Source organism: Carlito syrichta, unplaced genomic scaffold (assembly GCF_000164805.1).
Source record: "Carlito syrichta isolate Samal-C Ts95f unplaced genomic scaffold, Tarsius_syrichta-2.0.1 Scaffold111481, whole genome shotgun sequence".
Taxonomy (NCBI): Eukaryota; Metazoa; Chordata; class Mammalia; order Primates; family Tarsiidae; genus Carlito; species Carlito syrichta.
The window spans coordinates 307,818-332,474 of NW_007055577.1; the positions used below are offsets into that span (position 1 = coordinate 307,818).

At 39.5% G+C, this 24,657-nt stretch overlaps 1 protein-coding gene across 5 annotated transcripts in view; it reads left to right on the plus strand.

Moving 5' to 3' along the window:
• The window catches only part of PLS3 (plastin 3), a 90,952-nt gene that overhangs the window by 29,005 nt on the left and 37,290 nt on the right, over positions 1–24,657 (plus strand). For 2 of the 5 annotated variants that reach the window (XM_021717976.1, XM_021717979.1), the window contains exons 1-2: positions 1,701–1,832; positions 19,421–19,501. In XM_021717976.1, coding sequence (XP_021573651.1) covers positions 19,429–19,501 — 73 coding nt within the window. In that variant the 5' untranslated portion in view covers positions 1,701–1,832; positions 19,421–19,428. Of the gene's footprint in view, positions 1–1,700; positions 1,833–16,300; positions 16,385–19,420; positions 19,502–24,657 lie in introns of those variants that run through there. The other 3 variants (XM_008069616.2, XM_008069632.2, XM_008069625.2) reach the window with 2 other exon arrangements.

Consider the following 24,657-nt stretch of genomic DNA (forward strand, 5'->3'; position numbering starts at 1 on the left):
AGATAGTGCTGTGCTTGTTTTATAAATGGAGAAATTGAGACTCGAAAGTTGAAAAGGCTTCATTCACGTAGTGAGTCAGCAACAAAGACGGGTGGAAAAACATGTCCTCTGACTCCTGCTGGTATATTTCTTCTTTTCTGCCTTTTGATATTTCACTCAAGCTTTGTGATTGGTGAAATAAATTAAAGCACTTCCATGAAGGAGACAAAATGGAATCGAGTGTCTGCTAATGGTGGTTAGTGATGAGGATAGGAGAACACTGTCTGCCTCTTAGCAGGGACCATCCAGTGAGGGTTCCTTTTCACAAATGACCACACTGTGAGTCACCTCTGTATGCTGAGAATTCAGCATGTTATCATAAAATGTTTCCCTTTGTTTTATATTATTTATGAAGGACTGGAATGTCTATTATCTCTCTTTCATTGTGCTGAGGTAGACAGAGCAGGAGATGATACTATGCATGTTTTATCCCAGATTATAACAATATCTGCCATTTCCTGAGCACCTTACTGGACCCAGACACTCTTATGTACTTATATCTTCTCACTAAATCATCATAGCAACCTCGTGAAATACGTGGGTTAGCTCCATTGCTAGAGATATGAACCTGGGGGCTCAGAGAAGCTAAGTAATTTGTTCAATGTCACACAGACTTCAATCCAAGTCTGTCAGATATTTAAGACCCTGATGTCTCCATTGTGTTTTATTTTCTCTCAAATTATTAACTTGCCCTGTGTCAGTACAGAACCAGTCTCCTCAGCCTAGCCCAGTGTTCCTATTGATTGTCCGTTCTCTCCCATAAAGGGCACTCGCAACTAACCAGTTGCTTAATTTAGCAATTCACTGATTCGGTTGCTAGAGCAGCTCAAAATTCAAAATTTCAATAAGAAGAACAGTTATCACATATCTAGTGCTGACCATGTGCTAGGCTGTCATCTAAATTTATGGCACATCTGAAATCACTAAAGCCTCACAACAATGTATAAAGTAGTTATTGTTATATGGAGTTACTATTACCTTCATCCCGGGACGAGAAAACAGGCAGAAGAGTGTAAGCACTGTGCACAAGTCAATTGGGGAGCCAGGATTTGAACCTAGTCTGACTCCAGAGCTATTTACTATGCAGCACTGCCTCTCAGTAGAAAAAGTATTCAGTTGAGCAATATTGCAAGCATTGGCTTAGTTCCTACATACTATATCTTCTACTATATGTTCCTATGCATAAGAGCTTACATTTTGAACAGAAAACGAAATGTATATACTGGAAATAAATGCTACAATACCTAGCATATGCAATGCAAATGCCGTGTGTGGAACGAAATGAACAATAGAGACTATAAGTGGTCTAAGTTAATTTGCCTTCGTAAGTAATGTACTTGACTATGGACGAGTGACTTGGGCACTGGGGAGAAGCTGTTCCATGTGTTCTAAAATAAGCAGGTTACTTGGCTATTGTTCAAACTCTAAATAGGTATATGGGTTGTAGCTATTTGACCTGAACCAACTTTAAGTTCCCTTGGCTCCTTGTGTGGTTTTAGTGGAACTGAAAGGAAAAAATAAACTTTTTCTCTAAATGTTGTGTTTAAGTTAGAATTTATTAAATCCCTGGCAAAATACAGCCAGACCAACAGGAAGGGTATTCGTAAGTACTGTATCATTCTTTTGTCAGGGTGTTCTCCTTTTCTAGCAGGAAGTGTTGTGACTTGCTCTCTAAAGTTGCAATTGTAAGAAGAATGTTGGGTTTCCAGATTGCCGTTCTGGGCGTGGGAGAAGGTTCTGTCTATTAGTGCTGCGAGAAAGGAAGGAAACAGGTTTGCTCTCGTTGCAGACGGGTAACTATTTTAATATTATTTTGCTAGGCTCTAACTTTAGATTACTAAATCTAAATTTAAATGCTAAATATTTAAGCAGAAATTTGCTTTAAAGCCTTGAAATTCTATTTGGGTAGTTAACATTTGGAGTCACTTTCTAAATATTATTTATTCAAGTAGAATCAAATTTGTTTTAAGAGAAAATTTTGAAGTTTAGAATGTAACTTGTTCTATGCATATTCTGGTGTTTTTTGTTTTTTTCTTTATTTGGGGAATGTTTTAGGGACTCTGTACTTTTTAAAAATGGGTTTTGAAATCCTAATATATAGCCATATTTGTCAAGTTAGAGGCACAAAAGTTTAAGTGATAGAAATTATTATCAATATCTTGTGAGTGGCAGGGTGAGATTTCAAATGCCTTTGCCTTTATCCCTGTTATATGGTTTTTCAAAATTCTATGAAATGGAGACTGAGATGGCTGTCATGACGAAATGTGTCACGATTGGATTGGTAGTCTCCTTTACAATGTGATTTGTGTCAAACAGTTATCTTAGCATTTATAATTCCCAAAATAATGAAAATTTTTGGTGATGAAATTTTGATGGTGTTACCGTAACACGGCAGTGATAGTGATTTCCAGAGCTCAGATTTACCAGGGTTTTCCATCACGTGATGGTCTTAGAAGTTTTATTTCTCCATATTTCGGGCAAAGGGAAGTATAGCCCTGGTTATGCAGTAAATTCTAACCCTGAGGTAGGGGTCACTTCTCAGATTGGTTGTACTGAGTACACCTGCATGCATGAAGTAGAAAGTGAAGTATGAAACAAAAGAATCTAATTTTTTTCATTTAACAAGTATTTGAGAGCATATAAGCAAAGTATATAACACAGCAGGAGGCAACTTCAGAAACCTGTTGGTAACTTTCTCCTTAGCTCAAAATCTAAGCAGAATCGTGAATATACTGATTTCTGGGTTATAGACCATAGTATTTTATGGTATTTTTATTTTGAGTTGAAATGAAGCATGCTAACTAGTCTGATCTTGCCTAGCGTCTCTCTCTCTCTCTCTCTCTCTCTCTCTCTCTCTCTCTCACACACACACACACACACACACACACACACACACACACACACACACACAAACACACACACGCACTCTGGAGGTTGCCCTCGGCTTCACTGAAACATATGTTAATTTTCATAGGAAAGGAAACTGGAAATACCCTTTAGGTGTAAAGGTTAATTAATTTCATTGGCAGCAGATTTATTTTTCCATAAATATCCAGACTTGTTTTGGAGGGTGTAGACATTTGCTTAGGAAATATGAAAGACATTAGACTTTTCAAAAAGAAAGTAGACTATTTCAATCCAAGGAATTTAGTTAATATGCCTTAGCTTTGTAAAGATAGGGAAAGGAGAGGTGTGTTTTTGTTGTACCTTTGGGTTGCTATAATATTCTTCATCACAGGAAATGGGGCTTTTAGACTATAATTAGGACTTGCATTAAATAGCTACAAAATTCTTGTATGGCAAGCAATGGAAGACTGTTTTTAATCTGGCTAAATTGAATTGAATGTTTATGTTATTGGAAAAGTTATTTATTAACTTAGTTTTAAATAGCCGTTGCTTTCAGATCTTATCTTTGCTTACTAAATAGAAAAAGGAGGATAGGAAACTTTTACTTAAAATGGAAGTATTTGATAGTCCTCCAGGAAATGACACAGAATTGGGCACCCTTTGGGGTTTAAGTGACTCACAGATATTGGTACTGAAAAAAAAAATCAATTAGAATTTAGCTTATGCTCAATTCTAGCACAGAATAGCAGTATTTCCAGAAAAATGAACTCATTTTTTAATAGCAATGTAGGGGTGAAATCATAGAATGTCTGGGGTTTGCTTTAAAATAATCCAGAGAAGACAGGGAAGGAGGGAGGAGGGAGAAAGAGGTCGGGCGCAATAGAAGAAGCAAGTAATTGTCGGAAAATGCTGATAAATGGAGAATCTATGATGGGTTTCTGGGTGTTCGCTGGATGAATTTCTCTAACTATTGAAAATGTTTATAATAAAAATATAAGCATAGCTTTAGTTGGGGGCAGTTTATATTTATTTCTAAATGTTAACTTTTATCTATAAAATGCAAGCCTGTCAAAACGTGATCTGTGCATGATGTATATTATTGTAAAAGTGAAATGCGCTATTTAAATACCAAAATTGTTGCAAGTAAAAAAGTTTCTGGTCGACCGGGCATGGTGGCTCAAGTCTGTAATCCCAGCATTTTGGGAGGCCGTGATGAGAGGATTGCCTGAGCCCAGGGCATTCGAGACCAGCCTGGGCAACATGGCGAGACGTCATTTTTACAATAAATCAAAAAATTAGCGGACGTGGTAGCGCACTCCTGTAGTTCCAGCTACTTGGAAGGCTGGGAAGGAAGGATTGCCGGAGCCCAGCAGGTCAACGCTGGGGTGGCCGTGAGCATGCCACTGCACTCTAGCCAGGGCAGTGAAGTGAGACTCCACCTCAAAAGAAAAAAAAAAAAGAAAGTTTCTGAAAAGGCTTGTTTGTTTGACTTTCAGCTAAATTCAAAGGATAGGTTGCAAACATCTTGAAGAGTTTCATACTATCTTGAAGTACCAAAAGCGGATAGTTAAAGCATGATAATAGGTCAACTGCATGTGAAGAATGTGAGAACGTTATGGCATCTTGAATATTTTGTCCACAGTTTACTCTGACAGTATGCATTTTGAAAACCGTGTGAGATGACTGCATAGCCACGTGAGATGTGTAGGTTCACACACTTTATCTACTCACTTCCATCAAGGTTTATTTTTTCAACAGACACTCAGTAAGTAGGTGCTTGTTGTAAGCCAAGGTACAAAGTCAAATAAGATACCAACTCTGCTTTCAAGGAGCTCGCAGTCTCACGGAGGAGATAGAGAAGGAAGATCGTCACACTGAAAGGGGCTACAGGAATTTGGGGAAGGGGAGGAACTGGTTAGCAACCTTAGGATGCATCTCCTTTAAAACAACACAAACATTTCAAGTGGTTTCATTGGTTGTGGGTATTAGAGTAGTAGGAAGAAGGCTAAAATAGCTTAGTTTAACCCCGTGCATGACCTGGCAAATAACGCGTCTGCTTCCATCCCTGCTCTTCCACTCTTCTTTTAATAAACTTTTATACAGGCTAGGTGTGGTGGCTCACACCTGTAATCCCAGCACTTAGGGAGGCCAAGGCAGGATTGCTTGAGCCTAGGCAACATAGTGAGAACTCGTCTCTACAGAAAATAAAAAAAATTAGCCAGGTGTGGTGGTGCACACTTGTAGTCACAGCTACCCGAGAGGCTGAGCTGGAAGGATCACTTGGGCCCAGGAGTTTGAGGCTGTGGTGAGCTCTGATCATGCCCCTGCATTCCAGCCTGGGCAACAACAGAGTGAGACCCCAACTCAAAAAAAAAAAAAAGAAAATCCTTTATTCATTTTTCCTGCTTCTGCAGGGGTTATTGGAACCGTATACATATGGGACACGGAGCAATCTCTTCTTCACATTAAACAATAGACTGATGTTTAAGTGTCCTCAAAGGTTTCAGATACATCCAAAGCAAAAGTGCTGTTATAGGTAGGCAGCCACGTGGGGTTGGATAAAGGGTAGAGTGAGCCTTCAGTCACAGATAGAGCCTTCTAAATTTCATTTCTGAATTGATTAGGAATTCGAGGCATATTTTATCATGGAGATAGTGGATACGGTTTTTCAGGATACTTCACAAATGTCCCTGAAATCTTACGCCATGTTGCCTGGAACGGTATATTTTTGTGTTCATATTCTTTTTTGTTGTGTTTTAAATTTCCCTTATTTAACAAAAAACTCTGATTTTTCTCCATTTTGCATGAATTGTAGAAGTATAGTTGCGAAATATATCCAGATTCATGTTCCATAGCCGTTGTTTTATTCTCTAGTTCCTAATACTGTACAACCTAATTGGAATATATAACAATGCTTCATGAGCAAATACTGTACTTTTTTTGTTGTTTTGTTTGGGGGTTTTTTTGTTTGTTTTTCCTTGAGTCGGAGTCTCACTGTCATTCAGGCTGGAGTGCAGTGGTACACTCACAGCCACCACAGCCTGGACCTGCTAGAATCAGGCAATCCTTCCACCTCAGCCTTCCAAGTAGCTGGAACCACAGGTGTGTGCCACCACGCCCGGCTAATTTTTGTTGTTGTTGTTGTTTATTCTAGAGATGAGATCTCACCAAGTTGCCCGGGCTGGTCTCAAGCCCCTGGGCTCAGGCAATTCTCTCACCTCCACCTCCCAAAGTGCTGGGATGACAGGTGTGAGCTACCGTGCCCAGCCACTGTATGTTTTATTTGGGGTATTTAAAGATGTCGTCTGTTTAGTTTTACAGTTTTCAGCTGAAATGTTAAGTAAAATTACCAGAAGATCTAGGCCTGAAAAATAACCTTGTGAGGCAAAGTTTGCTGTACATGTTGAATATTATATCATAAATGTTTGCTCTCCACATTAACTATAAGAAGCAATTTTTAATAATGCAGATGTGCTGGAACTAATAAACAGGAAAACTCTTCACTGCTTCCTCCTTCCACCCAAACCTTTCCTAAACTATTAGGACCAGGAACCTGTGACACATGTGAAGGCACTTAAAGTTTGACTCCCTTGTTTTGACTTTCTTTTTTTTTTTTTTTTGAGTTGGAGTCTCACTCCGTTGCCCAGACTGGAGTGCAGTGACCACTCCCGGCCACCGCAGCCTCGACCTGCTGGCCTCCTGCGATCCTTCTGCCTCAGCCTTCCAAGTAGCTGGAACTACAGGCATGCGCTGCCACGCCCGGCTAATCTTTGATTTATTGTAGAGATAAGGTCTCACCAAGTTGCCCAGGCGGGTCTCGAACCCGCAGGCTCAGGCAATCCACTCACCTCAGCCTCCCAAGGCACGGGATTACAGGCTGAGCCATCGAGCCCAGCTTGTTTTGACTTTCATAGCAACAAATCATTCAATGACAGTGATGCACATGGCTTCTTAAGCTTTTACAATTACTTCTTTACCAAGATTCCAAAAAAGCTTTCTAAAATAAAGCAAACAAAACTTAAGTTCACTTGCTCCTTGAGAAAAAACTTGAAAGAAAAAAAAATCCTAAAATGAAAAATAAGTAACATAGATACTTGAATGTTTGGTTGTGTTTATATTAAACTAAGTTATTAGTGGTGATACAGTGGACGTGGTTGTTCACAATACTTAATGTTCAAGTGGCTGAGTTGAAGAAATATTAAGTACTGTGAAGGAGAAGCTCTCCACATATAGGAGTGAATGTGTCACAGGAGAAGGTATTTGTGTACTTATGTTCAAGGAGTCTGGTCTATTTTATGGTCATTGCCAATTTAACATCAATGTTTTGAAGAAAGAACTCCTAGAACTCTGTAGTCTTTTTTTTTTTTTTTTAAGTAGGAGTCTCACTCTGTCGCCCAGGCCGATGTGCAGTGGCACGCTCACGGCCACCGCAGCCTCGACCTGCTGGGCTCAGGTAACCCTTCCGCCTCAGCCTTCCAAGCAGCTAGAACTACAGGCGCATGCCACCATGCCTGGCTAATTTTTTTATTTATTGTAGAGACGAAGTCTCGCCAAGTTGCCCAGGTTGGTCTTGAACCCCTGGACTCAGGCAATCCTCTCGCCTCGGCCTTCCAAAGTGCTAGGATTACAGGCTTGAGCCACCACACCCAGCCTTTGCATAGTCTTTATTGGACCTGCTGTCTAGTTCCTGTGTGTTTTATACAATCACAGTTTTGGTCATTTCAGTTCAAGGTTTAAGTGAAACCCTTATCTTTTAGGTAATAAACACACATTAGTATTAGCTAGAGGGATCGCTGTCTACATTTTCTGACAGCTGTTCTTATTTCTCAATATCATGGTCACATTTGTTAGGCATTTTTTTTTTTTTTTTTTTGAGTTAGAGTCTCACTCTGTCTCCCAGACTGCAGTGCAGTGGCCGCTCCCAGCCACCGCAGCCTCGACCTGCTGGGCTCCGGCGATCCTTTCTCCTCAGCCTTCCAAGTAGTCGGAATTACAGGCATGCGCTACCACGCCCGGCTGATTTTTTGATTTATTGTAGAGATGAAGTCTCGCTGCCCAGGCGGGTCTCGAACCCGCGGGCTCAGGCAATCCACTCACCTCAGCCTCTCAAAGGCGCAGGATTACAGGCTGAGCCACCGAGCCCGGCTTTGTTAGGCATTTTTAAATGATTTTCCATAGACTATACTTGGGCCTTCTCTCTACAAAGCAGTGTATAGATTTTTGGTTTTGTTTTTCTGGTAAGAGTTGTTAATTACCTTTCCTCCAATACATTCTTTTAATTTTACATTTGCTGCACAGCTCTGTGCCCTGACCAAAGTTATTTTACCCCAGACACTTGTTTCTTCGCTAATACAATTTAGGGGATAAAGGTAGGGAACCCTGCAGACGTCTCAACTTTCAGATTTTCATTCCTGTGATCACTGGATATTGGGCATGCTGGGAATTATCACTACCCTGGACACATTGCAGTCAATTGGATTTTTTTTTTATAGAGACAGGGTCTCACTGTGTTGCACTGGCTGGAGTGCAGTGGCACAGTCAAAGCTCACTACAAGTTTTGAACCCTTGGGCTCTAGTGATCCTATCACCTCAGCCTCCTGAGTAACTGGGACTACAGGTGCGTGCCACCATACCTGATTAAAATTTTTGGTATTTTTTGTAGAGATGGCATCTCACTATGTTGCCCAGGCTGATCTTGATCTCCTGGGCTCAAGAGATTCTTCTGCCTCGGCTCCCAAGGTGCTAGGATTACAGGTGTGAGCCACCACACCTGACCTGGAGTATGTTTTTTAAAGCCATGCCTATGTGTCCAGCATCAAGCAAGGTGTTCTGGGAGTAAGCAAGCGAAAGAACTTTAGACTGTTCTCCAGAAACAACCTGGAAATGAGAACTGCAGAGCAAGGAATTCAACAAGTATTTGTGTGCTGTTGGTGTAAGAATAGTTCTCTGTTGACGAGGAAGATTATTCTTTTTGAAAAAGCTTCGTTTTAAGGATCTATGTGGAGGAGGCAGATGAACTGAATCAAGTAGGATGATGGATATCTCAGTCAGACTGTTCTCATATTCACTTATATAACTGTAGGGGGAAAGCTAGAATTCAGCTGCTAAATTCTGTGAGAGTTGAAGAGAAAGATCAGTGGGAAGTGGAGTCGTTGGGAAACATGCTTTGGGAGAGGATGAGGCTTCTGGTGGCCCTTGAGCGATGAGTAGAATTTGGATAGGAAGAGAGGAAAAATAACGAGGAGAACATTCTAAGTGTGTAAAGTAGATACAGAGAAAGGAAGTCCTTAATGGAAGAAAGGGAAAGAAGAGGGCAGGATAAAACAAAAGGTACTAATGTAGAATTTAATAGGACGTGTTCAGGATAGTTGTGATCAAAAAGCTTGCTCTGACCATTGTTGAAAAATAAAACCAGGCCAGGTGCGGTGGCTCATGCTTGGAATTCCAGCTCTTTGGGAGACTGAGGCAGGAGGATTGCTTGAGCCCAGGAGTTCAAGGCCAGCCTGAGCAACATAGCAAGACCTCGTCTCTACAGAAAATTTACCTAGTGTGCCTGTAGTCCCAGCTACTCAGGAGGCTGAGACAGAAGGATCGCATGAGCCCAGGAGCTTGTGGCTATGGTGAGCTGTGATTGTGCCACTGCACTCCAACCTGGGTCATAGAGTAAGACCCTGACTCAAAAAAAAAAAAAAGAGAGAGAGAGAGAAGGAAGGAAGGAAGGAAAGAAAGGAAGAAAGGAAAAGAAAGAAAGAAAGAAATATCAGGCAGGGATTAGACAATCCATTTAGGCATAAGCAATTACAGTTTCCAGAAAGGGGACTGACATGATCAAATGGTTGTGGGTATTAGTTGTGGGTCATTTTTATTCAAAAGATAATTGTGAATGCCCTGTGTCCATGCATTATACTGAGTGCTGTGGGGAATACAGAGATGAATAAGCTGTGTTTCTACTCTAATAAGTTGACAGTCTTGTTGGGGAAATAAAGCCATTCAATAAGCCGTGGTTGAGGAGGCTATATAGTATAATGGTTGAAAATACATACTGAGTTCGGTGTCAGACAGACAGGCCTAGGTTTGAGACATGGTCTGCCTCTGTTTCTAGCTGTGTGACTTTGGGCAAGTTACTCAACTTCTCTAAGCCTGCTTGCTATTCTGTAAAATGGGAATAACAATGCTACTGGCTCGCAGATTTTTTTTTGAGAAGTAACTTGCATAATGTATATAAAGCATTTAGCACAGTCCATGGTAAGTGAGAGGTCCTCCATAACTATTAGCTGTCATAATAAAAACCTACAATGATATGTTATTGTATGAAATATTATTAGTGCCTTATTCTGTGCAGGCACTGGGATGGGGACTGGAAATGTGAGGATGAATTGGGTGTGGTCCCTTTCATCTAAGAGCTTTGTGTAATATTATTAAATGCTTAATATTGTGGTGATTATATTTTTCAAATAAAAAAAAGATACATATAGCCTGACAGTAAAGCATGATTTAATATTAGCGCTGTCTGACAGAATCCTGGACTGGCTGTAATGGAAGAAAACACAATTCTGTGAAGAGTACTGGGAAGAGAGAAATTTTATCTTGGGTGGGGACAATCTGAAGAGACTTCCTGAAAGATGCTTTTGAAGAGTCTAGATAAGGGATGGGTGAAAAGCATTCCACTGGAGAGAACCACTGAGGAAAAGGAGTGGAAATGGGAAAGTACACAGCCTGTTTGGGGCATGAGGTATCTTTAGAGTGTCCAGTTCAAGGGTGCAGTCCATGTAATGGGAAGTAACATTGGAAAGATAAGCAGGTATCAATTCAGAAAAGTGTAGGTAGGGCCTTGATTGTTAAAACGTTAGGACTTTCTTTTGTATGAGATGTTTATAAGCTCTGCACTTCAGGAAATTAGCAGTGTAAAGATTACATTGAGGAGGACAAGACTGCAGACAGATACGATAAAAGGCTTTTGGAGTAGGCCAGACATGAGGTGATAAACGGATATGAATGGGAGAGTCCCAGAGATTGCAGAGGGAGGATCCAGAGGGCTTGGTGATTGACTGACCCTCCCTTTGTTTCTTATGGCCAAACTGCAGTCTCAAGTTTATGTGCCTAGAGACTGAGGAAAATGGGGAAGTTGAAAATGAGACCTGGTTTGGCAGGAGAGAGAGTTGGAAAATAGAGGGAACATAATGTGGCGATGAGTTCAATTGCAGACACTTAAACTCTCTAACTTGAACCCTTCTTGCTGACTTTTCTTTTTCCTTGGTTACTTCTAAGGTGGATCCTGCCCTGCTGCTACAGTGGTGCCTGTCACTAACCCTAGGCACAATACTCCAGCCACACTGCCTTTCTCCAACTCCAGACATCATCTTCTCATTCTGTCTGTGTACCTAGAATGCCCTTACCAGTGATATCTGTCTGAGAAACTCCTACGTGTGCTCTAAGACAAAGTTCAAAGGTCACTTTCTGGGAAAACCTTTCCTGACACCCATCACTCAATATATATGACTATAATGGTGTGATAGCACTAATATCATGCCTTTGTTTTTCCATCTGTTTCTCCCACTAAATATTAAGCTCTTCTAGAGAGAAGGGGATTTGGGTCCTAATTGTCTATATCTAAAGCACCCTACACGGTGCCTGTTGCATACTAAATCTTCAGTTAAGGCTTGATGAATAGAAATGAATAAGTGCGTGTGTTGCACGCCCATCTAACCTGGAGACTAGTGCTGTGACTTCCCTAACCAAGGAGGAGACAGGGCGCCAGGTTTCTGTTGGTACAGATAGGTATGTAAAGTGTGAATGTTCCAAAGCACTGCCTGTTTTGGATAAGGAAGGTGACAAATATCCCTTTTTTTGATAACTTTTGAATTGTTCACACATAATGGTGGCCACATAATTTATTTCCATTTATAGTAAAATAATGTATTTTTCCATGTTTTCTCTGCCCTGTGTTGCATTCTTGTTCATGATAGAATCTCAAGTATGTGTTACCCAAGCTCTGATGTGAGTAATCAGCTTCTCTTTCCCAATTCTGTTTACCTAGCATACTAGTGGCTGGGAGGAAGTCTATGGTGAATATCCTCTGTTTTTATTCTTTGGTTGCCTCTCAATTAAAAAAAATTATCAAGTTCCTAATCAGAATTGGTTACCTCCAAATGAATTTGCCATGTGTGTTCCCTTCCTTCTGACCCATGAGGTACTGAATGACACAGACGAATAAGTAGATTATTCAGTCAGCTGCATTCCTCAAGTGAGTGACTGCCTTGGGAGGTGAAAACAGGCGCTCCTCCTCTTTGCCCTCAAATACCTTTCAGAACTTGAGTAATAGTTTCAGGTAGTTGTAGGTGCACCTTTCTCAGCAAAGATCTGTATTCAGGGTTTATGTATAGTTAAATGAGCTGGTGGGGTGGTTTCATAATTGCTGTATTGTTAGTCAAACTCTGTAATTACGGATGACTTCATAGGCATAAGATTCTTCTATGGGTGACGCCCTGAATTCATACCCAGTTGTACACCATATCCTTTTATGAAAAAAAAAACAAACAAGGTTTTGTTTGCTTTTGTTTTATTGCCTTATTTGAAAATCTGTTTTCCTGTGTCTCAGATGTTTAGGGAGGGAGGGCTGGCTTTTTTGTTGCACTAGGGAGGAAACAGAATTTGGGACAGATTAGAGTGCTTTACAGACAAGAGAATTCAGAAGACTGTAGAGATCCTGAGAGGTTTTCATTTTGAGGAGTATTTTAATTGCTGAATTTAAATAGAGGGAAATATATTGCTATTTATTTGACTATCAGTCTCTCTCTCTCTCTTTCTCTCCATGTAAATAAAGTCCAATTTTGTGGGGAGACAGACTGGGAAAAAGGACATATTTCAGAATCAGTTTCTCTTTTTGCCTGTCAATCACCTATTGTGAAATTGGAATTAACTTTTTTCAGCCAACAATTATGTACTCGTTATCTCTACACCTTTTATTTTTCATGGCTAGTGAAAAAATGTGAATATAAGGAGGAATGTGACAATATTGACAGTTGTTAGCTATTTGGGGAAGTGGTCTTGAAATACTTTAAGTAAATTTTGTTTAACATATATCTCTTGTCTGTTCTTCAAATTGTGTTTAGAAACTGGCCTTATGAAGGAACCAAATTGAGTCATGGGTAAAAAGTGGCAGACAGGTTTTCTTTAGGTCCGTCCTTCTTAAATTACTTTGACTAAAGGCTTATAATTTTATATATGAGGGAAACCTATTATACTCTGTAGTCAATAATTATAGGGGAGATAACTTTTCATGTAAAAGACTCTTAGTAGAACTAATGTCTTATATTTATTTACATAGCCCCTCACAATTACTCAGGCATTCATATGTTCTGCATTTTCTTTCAAGGATTTGGAGTTTCTGCTCTCTAGTTTACATGGCGTCTTCACATATGCCATCTTTAGTCTTCATGAGGACCTGGGGGAAGTAGGTATTATTGTCGCTGTTTTCAAATGAGGAAACTGAGGCTCAAAGAGATTAATTAAACTTGCTGATGGACACACTGCTAGGAAATAGAACCAGGGCATTAATTGATGCCTTCTAAGTCCATGTCCAGCAGTCTTTCCATGAGAACATACTACCTCTTTGGATGAGGAACAGCAGCTCAGTACAGATACTTAGGACTAAGTGAAGTGTCTACAAGACAGTATTAATGTCAAATCTTCTGTTTTGCTTCTTGAACTCACCTAAGATATTTTAGTGGCTTTGAGAGAAAAAGGTCCTATAGTACAGTGAGGGCCCCATAAAGAGGAATAGAGTTTCTGTCATTTTAATTTGTAAGATTTTAATTTTTTTAAATCTGCTGTCATTTCGGAGTTACTTAATGTGATGTTTTCTCCCAAGATAGTATTTCACTGCTTGATTTCCTTAGAGATACCATCAAGTACCTATGAGTAGTTTTTTTGTTTTTTTTTTTTAGTTGGAGTCTCATTCTGTCACCCAGGCTGGAGTGCACACTCATGGCCACCATAGCCTCAACTTGCTGGGCTTAGGCAATCCTTCTGCCTCAGCATTCCAAGTAGCTGGAACTGCAGGCATACGCCACCACACCCGGCTAATTTTTTAAAATGTATTTATTGTAGAAACAAGATCTCTCCAAGTTGCCCAGGCTGGTCTAGAACCCCTGGCTCAGGCAATCCTCTCACCTCCTCCACCTCCCAAAGTGCTGGGATTATAGCTGTGAGCCACTGTGCCTGGCTCATAAGTAGTTTTAATGACAAATCTTTCTTTATTCCTAGTGGCAAAGAAACTACATTAAACAAATAACATTATGTTAAGCTTCAAATGACAAGTTTTAAAATTGTGATTCTTATCAACTAGAGCATATATTGTGAGCCTTTTAAATTTGGCTTAAGGCCAGTCACAGTGGCTCATGCCAGTAATCCCAGCACTATCTGACTCAAAAAACAAACAAATTAAAAAAAAAATTTTTTTAAACACCTTTAAATTTGGCTTTGTACTTTTTAGTATTAGCTCAGGTACTTCAGAGTAGCATTTCTTTATTTCCTTTAAAATAAGTAGAAATAAATGAATATGTATATATTTAGATGGGAGAATCCTGCATTAAGCTATTCTGTTGTCCTGAAACAACCTCGCCTGGAAATATTGTTTTGGAATGTGTGCGTGTTCCAATTCCTCTTTTTATTCTTATTGAGGTGTGCCTCTTAATGTCTCCAATAGATGGAAAATCTGAGTTATATGTGCAAAAGAAGTCACTTTAAGCAGTAATTTTTTTTTTTTTCAGTTGGAGTCTCACTCTGTCGCCCAGGCTAGAGTGTAGTGGTGTGCTCATAGCCACCGCAGTCTCGACCTGCTAGGCTCTGGTGATACTTCTACCTCAGCCATCCAAGTAGCAGGAACTACAGGCACGCACCACCACACCTGGCTAAATTTTTTATTTATTGTAGAAATGCCCGCCAAGTTGCCCAGGCTGGTCTTGAACTTGTGGGATTCAGGTAATCCTCTCACCTTGGCCTCCCAAAGTGATGGGATTATAGGCGTAAGTCACTTTAAGCTTTTACTAAGACTATTAGAAGCCGGGCTCAGTGACTCAGCCTGTAATCCCACGCTTTGGGAGGCTGAGGTGAGTGGATTGCCTGAGTCCGCAGGTTCGAGACCTGCCTGGGCAACTTGGCGAGACCTCATCTCTACAATAAATCAAAAATCAGCCGGGTGTGGTAGCACATACCTGTAATTCCGGCTACTCGAAATGCTGAGGCGGAAGGATCGCCAGAGCCCAGCAGGTCGAGGCTGCGGTGGCCGGGAGTGGCCACTGCACTCCAGTCTGGGCGACAGAGTGAGACTCCAACTCAAAAAAAAAAAAAGACTATTAGATACAAATAAGACATTTGAAAATCTGAAAGCATATGTATACATATATAATGCACTGAATTACTTTTCTTTTGGAGTAAACTGATGCCCTAAAATCATTTCAATGAGATCTAAACATTTCCTAAATTTTCCTAAAAGAATTGCCTTCCTGGCCTTTCTGAGAAGGAATTAATAATCCTTAAAGTCTCCAGATATTTTTTTCCTTCTGAAAAATGAATATTTGTACCTTTTATTGCAGCCACTAATTCACTTTGTGCTGCATTACAGTGATTCATGTTTGCCTCAGATTGTAAATTCTTTGAGGGCAGGAACAAGGCAGATGCCTAAAATCTTGGTAAACTTGCTTGAGGGAGGATGTGTGTGTGTGTGTGGAGGGAGATACATGGGGAGGATGGGCATGAAGACAAAGGAAAGCGATTCCTGTAGAACTGAGTGAAAACTCACCTGGGCAGCAGGAAGAAGGGCCAGGTGTGGCTTATGCCCAAATCCATCTTTTCTAATTTTCTTTTGTATAGAAGTGATAAGCTAGTGTGAACATTAATTCTGTTGTGTGAGGGTTTTTTGTTGTTGTTGTTGCTTTTTACTCACATATTTTAAATTATTACTGACCCGCAAACTGCCCAAACTGGAAAGGACCTTTACAAATTGAGGAGAGGCCACATGTTTTAAATTTCTGAGATAGTCTCACTTTCTTGAACTCCTGGCCTCAAGCAATCCTCCCACCATGGCCTCCAAAAGTGCTGGGATTACAGGTATGAGTCACTGCACCCACTCGCAATCTCACTTTCAAACTGTCTATGTCATTGTCCTTCCCATTCATAGAGATGGGTAGTCATTTTGTATTGAAAAATTGTTGCTTAAAATATGTATAAAGAAAACTGGAATAAATCCTATATAGTATATTTAGAATTGGCAGTGTTGAGCATCATATTAGTGAAATACTTTTAAAATTATTTCATTAGTTTGCACCTCCACTTATGTACAATTGCTTTTAATTTTTAATCTTTAAAATGCATAACTTCATATCTAACTGACGATCTTTCTTCACCTCATAAGATCCTGAGACTACTCTGAAAGGTGTTTTTACCCAACCTATCTACTGAGAAGTTGTCCATCTTTGGTGGCATTTTAATATCATAGGTAAGAAAATTTTATGAACAGGCAAGTTTTGGTCTATATTTGTTTAAAGTCTGGTGTTACTTGATTTTTTAAAAAATTCTGGTCATTTTATATATATATATGGGTGTATATATATATATATATATATATATATATATATATACACACACACACACATATATATACATATGTTACATTATGGTAAAAACTTAGCTAATAGTATCATATGATCATTTTTAAGCCTCCCCAGGATTTGAGAAACCTGAGTTTGAATTCCATTTTCATGTTCCTAATGAGCCCAGGTTTTATAGTAAGAAAAAAGGAGGAGCCTGAGCCTGAGGGTTCGAGACCCGCCTGGGCAATGTGGTGAGACCTCATCTCTACAATATATCAAAAAAATTAGTCGGGTGTGGTAGTGTGTGCCTGTAGTTCCAGCTACTTGGAAGGCTGAGGCGGAAGGACCGCCGGAGCCCAGCAGGTTGAGAATGCAGTGGCCAGGAGCGTGCCACTGCACTCCAGTCTAGGTTACAGAGTGAGACTCCAACTCAAAAAAAAAAAAAGAAAAAGAAAGAAAAAATGAAAAAAGGAGGAAAAGAATACTTATCTCAGGGCTGTTGTGAGGGTTCAGGGAATAAAGTACACATGAATTTATCTAATGTAGTACTTGGTACCTAGTTGTTGAGTGAATGAATTTTAATAAAGTACTATTTTATCGAGTGCCTATTATGTGCCTGGAACTGTGAACGTTCTAGAAATAACAACTATGCTGTGAAAAAGACAGATGTGGCCTAACTGTCTTATGAATCCCTCCCCACCACCCTATTCCCCTACTTCTCTATAATGAGTATTACGCTTACTGGCAAAAAATGAATTGGTGTGCAATTTGTTGCCTTTTAATAAAATGTCTTAAATGTATAAATATGAGATCCAAAATTGTATTTTGTATAGTTTGTGAAATTGAACACATGGAATATTTTTTTGGAAAGGCAACACACTTAGGGTAGTGAAACTATTCTGTATGATACTGTAATAGTGTGTACATGTCATTATACACTTGTCGGGACCCATAGAATGCACAACATCAAGAGTGAACCCTAATACACACTATGGACTCTGACTGGCAATGATGCATCAATGTACATTCATGAGTTGTAACAAATGTACCACTCAGGTTGTTGATAGTAGGGAGGATGTGCCTGTGTTGGGGCAGAAGCGACAGTCATGGGTCCCATGAGGATGTTTAGATCAACATATGGACTGCATACGATGGTGGTCCCATAAGATTATAATATCATATGCTTATCATACCTCATCTATGTTAAAACATGCTTAGACACACAGATACCATGCTGTTACAATTGCCTACAGTATTCAGTAAAAAACATGCTGCACAGGTTTGTAGCCTAGGAGCAATAGACTATACCATGTAGCCTAGGTGTATAGTAAGCTACACTGTCAGGATTTGTGTAAGTATACTCTGTGGTGTTTGCGCAATCATGAAATCTAACGACCCATTTCTTAGAACGTATCCCCATCGTTAAGCAACACATGGCCATATAGGGAACTCCCTGCACCTTCTGCTTAATTTTGCTGTGAACCTAAAACCGCTCTTAAAAAATCTACCGCAAAAATCAAAAGAGAGGAAAAAGTAAAGCAAAAAAAGGGAACATATAATCATTTTCATTTATCTTTGACCAACATTGTTAATAGGTTCATACTCAGAAATTATCCGTTGTGATACAAGCCTTCTTTCTCTATTGCAAGAATCAGCAAGGTTTCTGTGTAAATGTTTAGATCATCAATATTGTATGCCAAGAGACAAAATCAGAAATATTATAATATTGATATCAAGGATAGTATATATTCTTTCTATAAATTTTTATTAATAAAATTCAAAATCTAACATTTGCATACAGTTTTTTGTAAGGTAGGTCTGATGCGAAGGATGGAATTTTTTTCTGGAATAACATGTCACTTGATTGGGGTTCCAAGTTAATGTGCCCCATCATCAAAATTGACAGCAACATTTCTCCCGTAATAACCATGTTGAGGTTGAAGCCACACAAAAAACAAATGGTGACCCAGATTTGGCCTGCAGGCTGCATCTAGTTTGCCAACCTTTGCTCTGTTAGTTAAATAGATTAAATAGGATCAAATTGGAAGGGGTGCATACTCAGATAATGTAATAAGTTATATGCATAAGAAGGTGGGTTTTGTTTTTTGGGGGATGGGGGTTCAGTTGGAGTTTCAGTCAGTCGCCCAGGCTGGAGTGCAGTGGCACACTCATGGCTACCGCAGCCTTGAATTGCTGGGCTCAGGCAATCCTTCTACCTCAGCCTTCCAAGTAGCTGGAACTACAGGCATGTGCCACCATGCCTGGCTAATTTTTCAATTTATTGTAGAGACAAGATCTCAAAAAGTTGCCTAGGCTAGCCTCGAACCCCTGGGATCAGGCAGTCCTCTCACCTCCGCCTCCCAAAGTGCTGGGATTATAGGCGTGAGCCACTGCGCCTGGCAGAATGTATATATTTCTATATCAAAACGAAATATAATTTGTTTCCTTTTTACCCCTCCTTTAATGAGAGTGAATGATAGATGTCAGTATGCTATTTGAAAATCAATGTTTTCACAGTGAATTATTTAAAGTGACTTAATGGGAAATTAGTATTTTACATAAATTGTTGGTTGCATAATTTTGACCTTTAGCTTTGGCACATATAACCAAGAATTTCCGTTATGTATCTATTTCCTGTCATTACTAGGTACTTTGGCTTCTTCTTACACTCTTTGAATATAATTTATGACTTTTGTCACTAAAAGGAAAATACAGAAATTTTTTTCTGAATAACTTTTAGTAAATGATGACATTTTATTTGCTTGTTTCCTTTGTTAAGGCTGTACCTATAGCCTATTAGGTAGGGTAACCTATTTGGATTGGTTTAGTAGTTTGAAATTCTATTTAAGTTATCTCTAAGATGATAATTTAGTAAGAGTGCTTATAATATATTCATCACAAACTTTTTTTAAAGTCTGAAACCTTTTTTGGTTTTACTTTAGATCATTAAATGGATGAGATGGCTACCACTCAGATTTCCAAAGATGAGCTTGATGAACTCAAAGAAGCCTTTGCGAAAGTTGGTGAGTGTTTTTTGTAGTATAACTAGAGGAAAGCAATCTTTATTTGATCTCAATCAAAGTTATCTCTCTAAAAAAAATACATGTATGGTTAATCATGAACCTTAGGGCAAGATAGTTAAAATAGATGGGATAAAGTTTTGGAAGCTATACTTAAAATTGTATTCTTTCTAATTATATCTAGTATCAAATATGATCAAGGGTCTTTAGCCCTGGGACCCAGTCCTTAACTGGAAGTTGCTGTGGCTCCTGAAATTTTTATGACAAATTTTGAGTTACTATTATATTTTATGTATATTTTTTCTGAGAAGAGGGTTTGGAGTTTTCACCACATTCTCCCCAAAAATCTTAGATGATGTATACCCTTCCCTAATTGCCTTTTTTATTATTTTTATTTTTATAGGCAGGGTCTCACTGTGTTGCTCAGGCTGAACTCCTGGGCTCAAGCAATCCTCCCACCTTGGCCTCCTAGAGTCCTGGGATTACAAGGTGTGAGCTATCGTCCCCGGACCCTAATTACCTTTTTGATGGATCTTCCTTGCCTTTGGACAATGTGATTTTTCTACCTTCCCTCCTTAAATTATAGCACCAGTGTAAGATGGGAAGGCATAGCATGCCACTTGGGTTATCCTTTAACATCATATAACAGGTCTTATAATTGTGTGGCTATGGAAGCAGTATATAGTATTTACATTCCAAATTTCAGTGCTTGGCTCAAGTCTGTAAAAGATAAGGAGAAAACAGGATAAGAACTGACTTATGTATACTCACATAAGTCAACATGTGCTTAGAGAGGTAGACTTATTATTTGGTATCTCCTTGACTAAAGGGTATAAAGTTAGATTATAACGAATAGTGATTTAAATCAGAACTTACTCTTAAACCTGTGTTGAAAATCCCATTAGTGAAAAGAGGAATCATACCTCTCTATTCCCATGTATGAATAATCAACGTTTTCTATGAAGACATTTAGTAGTACCAGGGTAACTTAGGAAAAGTAATGACCCCCAGCCAGACTGCCCATTTATAATCCCATCAGAATTCTAAATAAAACGACTGAATTGTCCTGAATCTCGTGAGTGTGCGTGTGTGTGTGTGTGTGTGTGTGTGTGTGTGTGTGTGTGTGTGTGTATGAATAGCAGGTAAATAACCTGCCATGTTAGTTACAAAATCTCTCGCTCTCTCTCTGTCTCTCTCTCTGTCTCTCTCTCTCTCTCCCCCTCTCTCTCCCTCTCCCTCTCTGTCTCATTCCTCTGCAATCTTATCATAACTGTTTTAGGAATGCATTTTTTTTATTCTCTTGTTTTATTCATCTTTCAGTATTATGGACAGCTTAATGTGTTTCTTCTGAGTAGAACATTGGGGAAGGGATCATGTCTTATTCATGTTGTTCTTGTTTAATCTGCAGTACCTCATCTCCTGAAGTAAATGTTTGTTGTTGTATACAGGTCTTGTCCTCATGTGCAGCATATTGGAAATATTTGTATGCAATATTTCTTAAAAATTAAAGCTAGTTCAGATACTGTTTATGTGATGGGACTTGGGATACTTTTATCAGTAATAAAGCTTTATTGCTTCCTAAAAGCTTAATGATATAAAGAGGGTTGACCTGTTATCGCCATGGAGGAAACAGGGCTAAATTGTAATAAGTGAGGGATCAATTAGAGGTTTGACTGCAAGAAAAGATAATTGTGGAATTATTATTTTAGTAGAATTTAGGATAGGCAAAGAGAGTCTCAAAGTCTCTACCAAGCATATGTTCTTAAGATATGCAGACTCTTATTACTGTATATCCTATAAAGAAGAATCCTGAAGTCCAAAATTTCTGCCCATTTCGAATATTTTTCTTTTGTATTCCCCGCTAAGTATCTAGTATGGTGCTACACACATGTTAGGTTCTCAATAAATATTTAATTGATTGAATCCCAAGGAACTATACATAGTCTTTTGATGTACTGAGATTTTGTCATTATCAACTATACATTCAAAGGTCCTTTGTTATGAAGATTTTCATTATAGTGGAATTTATTATTAAAGGTTTTGGCCACATAAAATTTATATGTATTTTTCAGCATAATAAAGGCTTGTGTGTAGTCTGTCTGTTAGAAACACGTTTAAAGACCCAGTTGAGTCTTGGTTTTTTTTTTAATCTTTGTAGTTTTTAGTTGTCATTAGTTACAGAGCCTCAGGCAACTGTCAAAGATGTTCTAGAACATAAAAACGAACATATAAGCCAGACACGGTGCCTCACGTCTGTAATCCCAGCACTTTGGGAGGCAGAAGTGAGAGGATTGCCTGAGCCCAGGGGTTCGAGACCAGCCTGAGCAACTTGGCGAGACCTCGTCTCTATAATAAATCAAGAAAAATTAGTGGCCATGAGCGTGTCACTGCACTCCAACCTGGGTGACAGAGTGAGACTCCAACTCAAAATAAAAATAAAAATAAAAAATAAATCAAGAAAAATTAGCCGGGCATGGTGGCACATGCCTGTAGTTCCAGCTAATCAGAAGACAGGCTGAAGAATCACCTGAACCCAGCAGGCTGAGGCTGCAGTGGGCTTCAGTATGCCACTGCACTCCAGCCTGGGCGACAGAGTAGGTTAAAAAAATAATAAGATGGACATATAGACAAGATGAGAACAACAGACACTGGAGACTCCTAAAGAGGGAAAGGGGGAGGGAGGCTAGGGTGGAAAGACTATTGAATACCATGCTCCACTATCTATTTGGGCAGTACCCCAAAACTTACCATCACAGAATACACTCATGTAACTATCCTGTGCATGTACCCTCTGAAGTTAACATTTTTTAAAAGAATTTTTTATTCAGAAAAGCTTTATTTTTAAAATAGGCTCTATAACTTATTTTCCTGTCAAGGACAGTTGTTTCCTATTTTTGTGTGGGGCAGGAGTTGGCTGAGAATAGAGAAGGCTACTTTGTCTCAGTTCAATTGTGACAAAATATGGAAATCATTATATGATTTTCCCCATCTATTAACAATAATAGCCTTGATTATCTCCTTAGAAATTCAGCAAAATCATAGTGTGTGGAGAAAATCTCTGTAATTACCACTAATCATAGGTTTTGTTCAATCAATTAATAGTGCTTTGAAACTCTTTACTAGCAATAAATTGAGTATTAAAATTTAAAGTTCTCTTTTCACTCACTTTCTGCACCTGCGTAGTTTTAAGCTCCAAACTCATATAATTATTTTAATTTTCTCAACAATTGTTTCCAGTATTTCCCAATAGCAGAAACCTGAGCTCTCATTTTTCGAACTCCATAATATTTCTGTTTTAATTTAAATGCTGCAATACTGCATGACATTTTTCTAAAGAATAATAAATAAAACTTTTCAGAACCCTTAGGTATTAATATTTTATCAGCTAGAAAATATCTTTCATATTCTAAGACTTTAATCTTGCTGTAGAAGCTAACGGTCATTTGGATAATTACTTGTCAGAAAGACAAATTCATGTAATATGAATCTTTTCAGGGTTGCTTTAGTCCTGCAAACACTTGTTTTAAAATCTAACTTTGTTTTTTCTCTCTTAAGTACTCTCTACTGAGCTTTTTAAAACATGAACTCAACACTTTTGAAATAAAAGAATAATGGGGTTTCTTAAATGAGTAGGAATAGTGTGGGTGTATTCCTTTGCGGCTGTCCACCAAACTAAGCCAAAAACTTTTGGTTGTGGTGATTGTAGCTACACACAACTTCTCTCTTCCCAGGAAGTTGAGTTGTTTCAAATTACTTGATAAAAACCACATCAGGATGATGCCACAAAAAACATGGTGCTTTAGTTTAATTTACTGTTAGTATTTAATAAAACTATACTAGTGCATATTTGTCTTTTGTTGCTCTTGTTGCTGTTGTTGTTTTGAGTTGGAGTCCCACTCTGCGGCCCAGGTTGGAGTGCAGTGGCATGCTCACAGCCACCCCAGCATGGACCTGCTGGGCTCCAGTGATCCTTCCTACTCCGCCTTCCGAGTAGCCGGAACTACAGGCCCGTGCTACCACGCCTGACTAATTTTTTAATTTATTGTACAGACAAGGTCGCACCATGTTGCCCAGGCTAGTCTCCAATCCGTGGGCTCAGGCAATCCTCTCACCTTAGCATCCCATATATTTGTTTAATTACATCTTAAAATATAAAAACTATAGCCCATCAGGGGAAAAAAAATCCTAAACAGTGCCCTTTACTGTGTCATCTGGTTACTTATCTATGGATTATTAGAAACAGAGGTTTGGGATAGTGTAAGAGCTCTGTTTTGAAGGTGTGGAGGATACTAGGATACACATGTGTGGGCGTGTAAGTGAGAGCAAGGGCACACACATGTGTCAGAATGCTTTCATGTGACTGTGTATATGGGTATGCATGTATTTTTAAAACAGAAAAGTAGAGGACAGGGGCAGTGGCTCATGCCTGTAATCCCAGCACTTTGGGAGGCTGAGGCGGGAGGATCATTTGAGTCCAGGAGTTCGATGCTGCAGTGAGCTATGATTGCACCACTGCACTCCAGACTGAGCGACAGAGAGAGACCCCGTCTCTAAAAATAAAAATAAATAGGCCTGGCTCGGTGGCTCAGCCTGTCATCCCAGCACTTTGGGAGGCCGAGGCAAGAGAATTGCCTGAGCCCGTGGGTTCGAGACCAGCCCAGGCAACTTGGTGAGACCTCATCTCTACAATAAATATAAGATTAGCCGGGTGTGGTCGCAAGCGCCAGTATTTCCAGGTACTTGAAAGGCTGAGGCGGAAGGATCATCGGAACCCAGCAGGTCAACGCTGGGGTGACTGTGAGCATGTCACGGCACTCCAGTCTGGGCGACGGAGTGGTACTCCAACTCAAAAATAAATAAATAAATTATAAAAATAAGTAAAACAGGAGAGTTGTAGCAGGTGAAAAGTGATGGTCAACCTGCTGGAATTTTGGGGTCAGAAAAGGATTGATAAACAACTTTTATTTTTGAGTCCGAGTCTCACTCGGTGGCCCAGGCTGGAATGCAGTGGCACGCTCACAGCCACCGCAGCGTCAACCCCCTGGGCTCCAGCGATCCTTCCGCCTCAGCCTTCCAAGTAGCTGGAACTACAAGGCGCACCCGACCACACCCGGCTAATCTTTTATTTATTGCAGAGATGAGGTCTGCCAGTTTGCCCG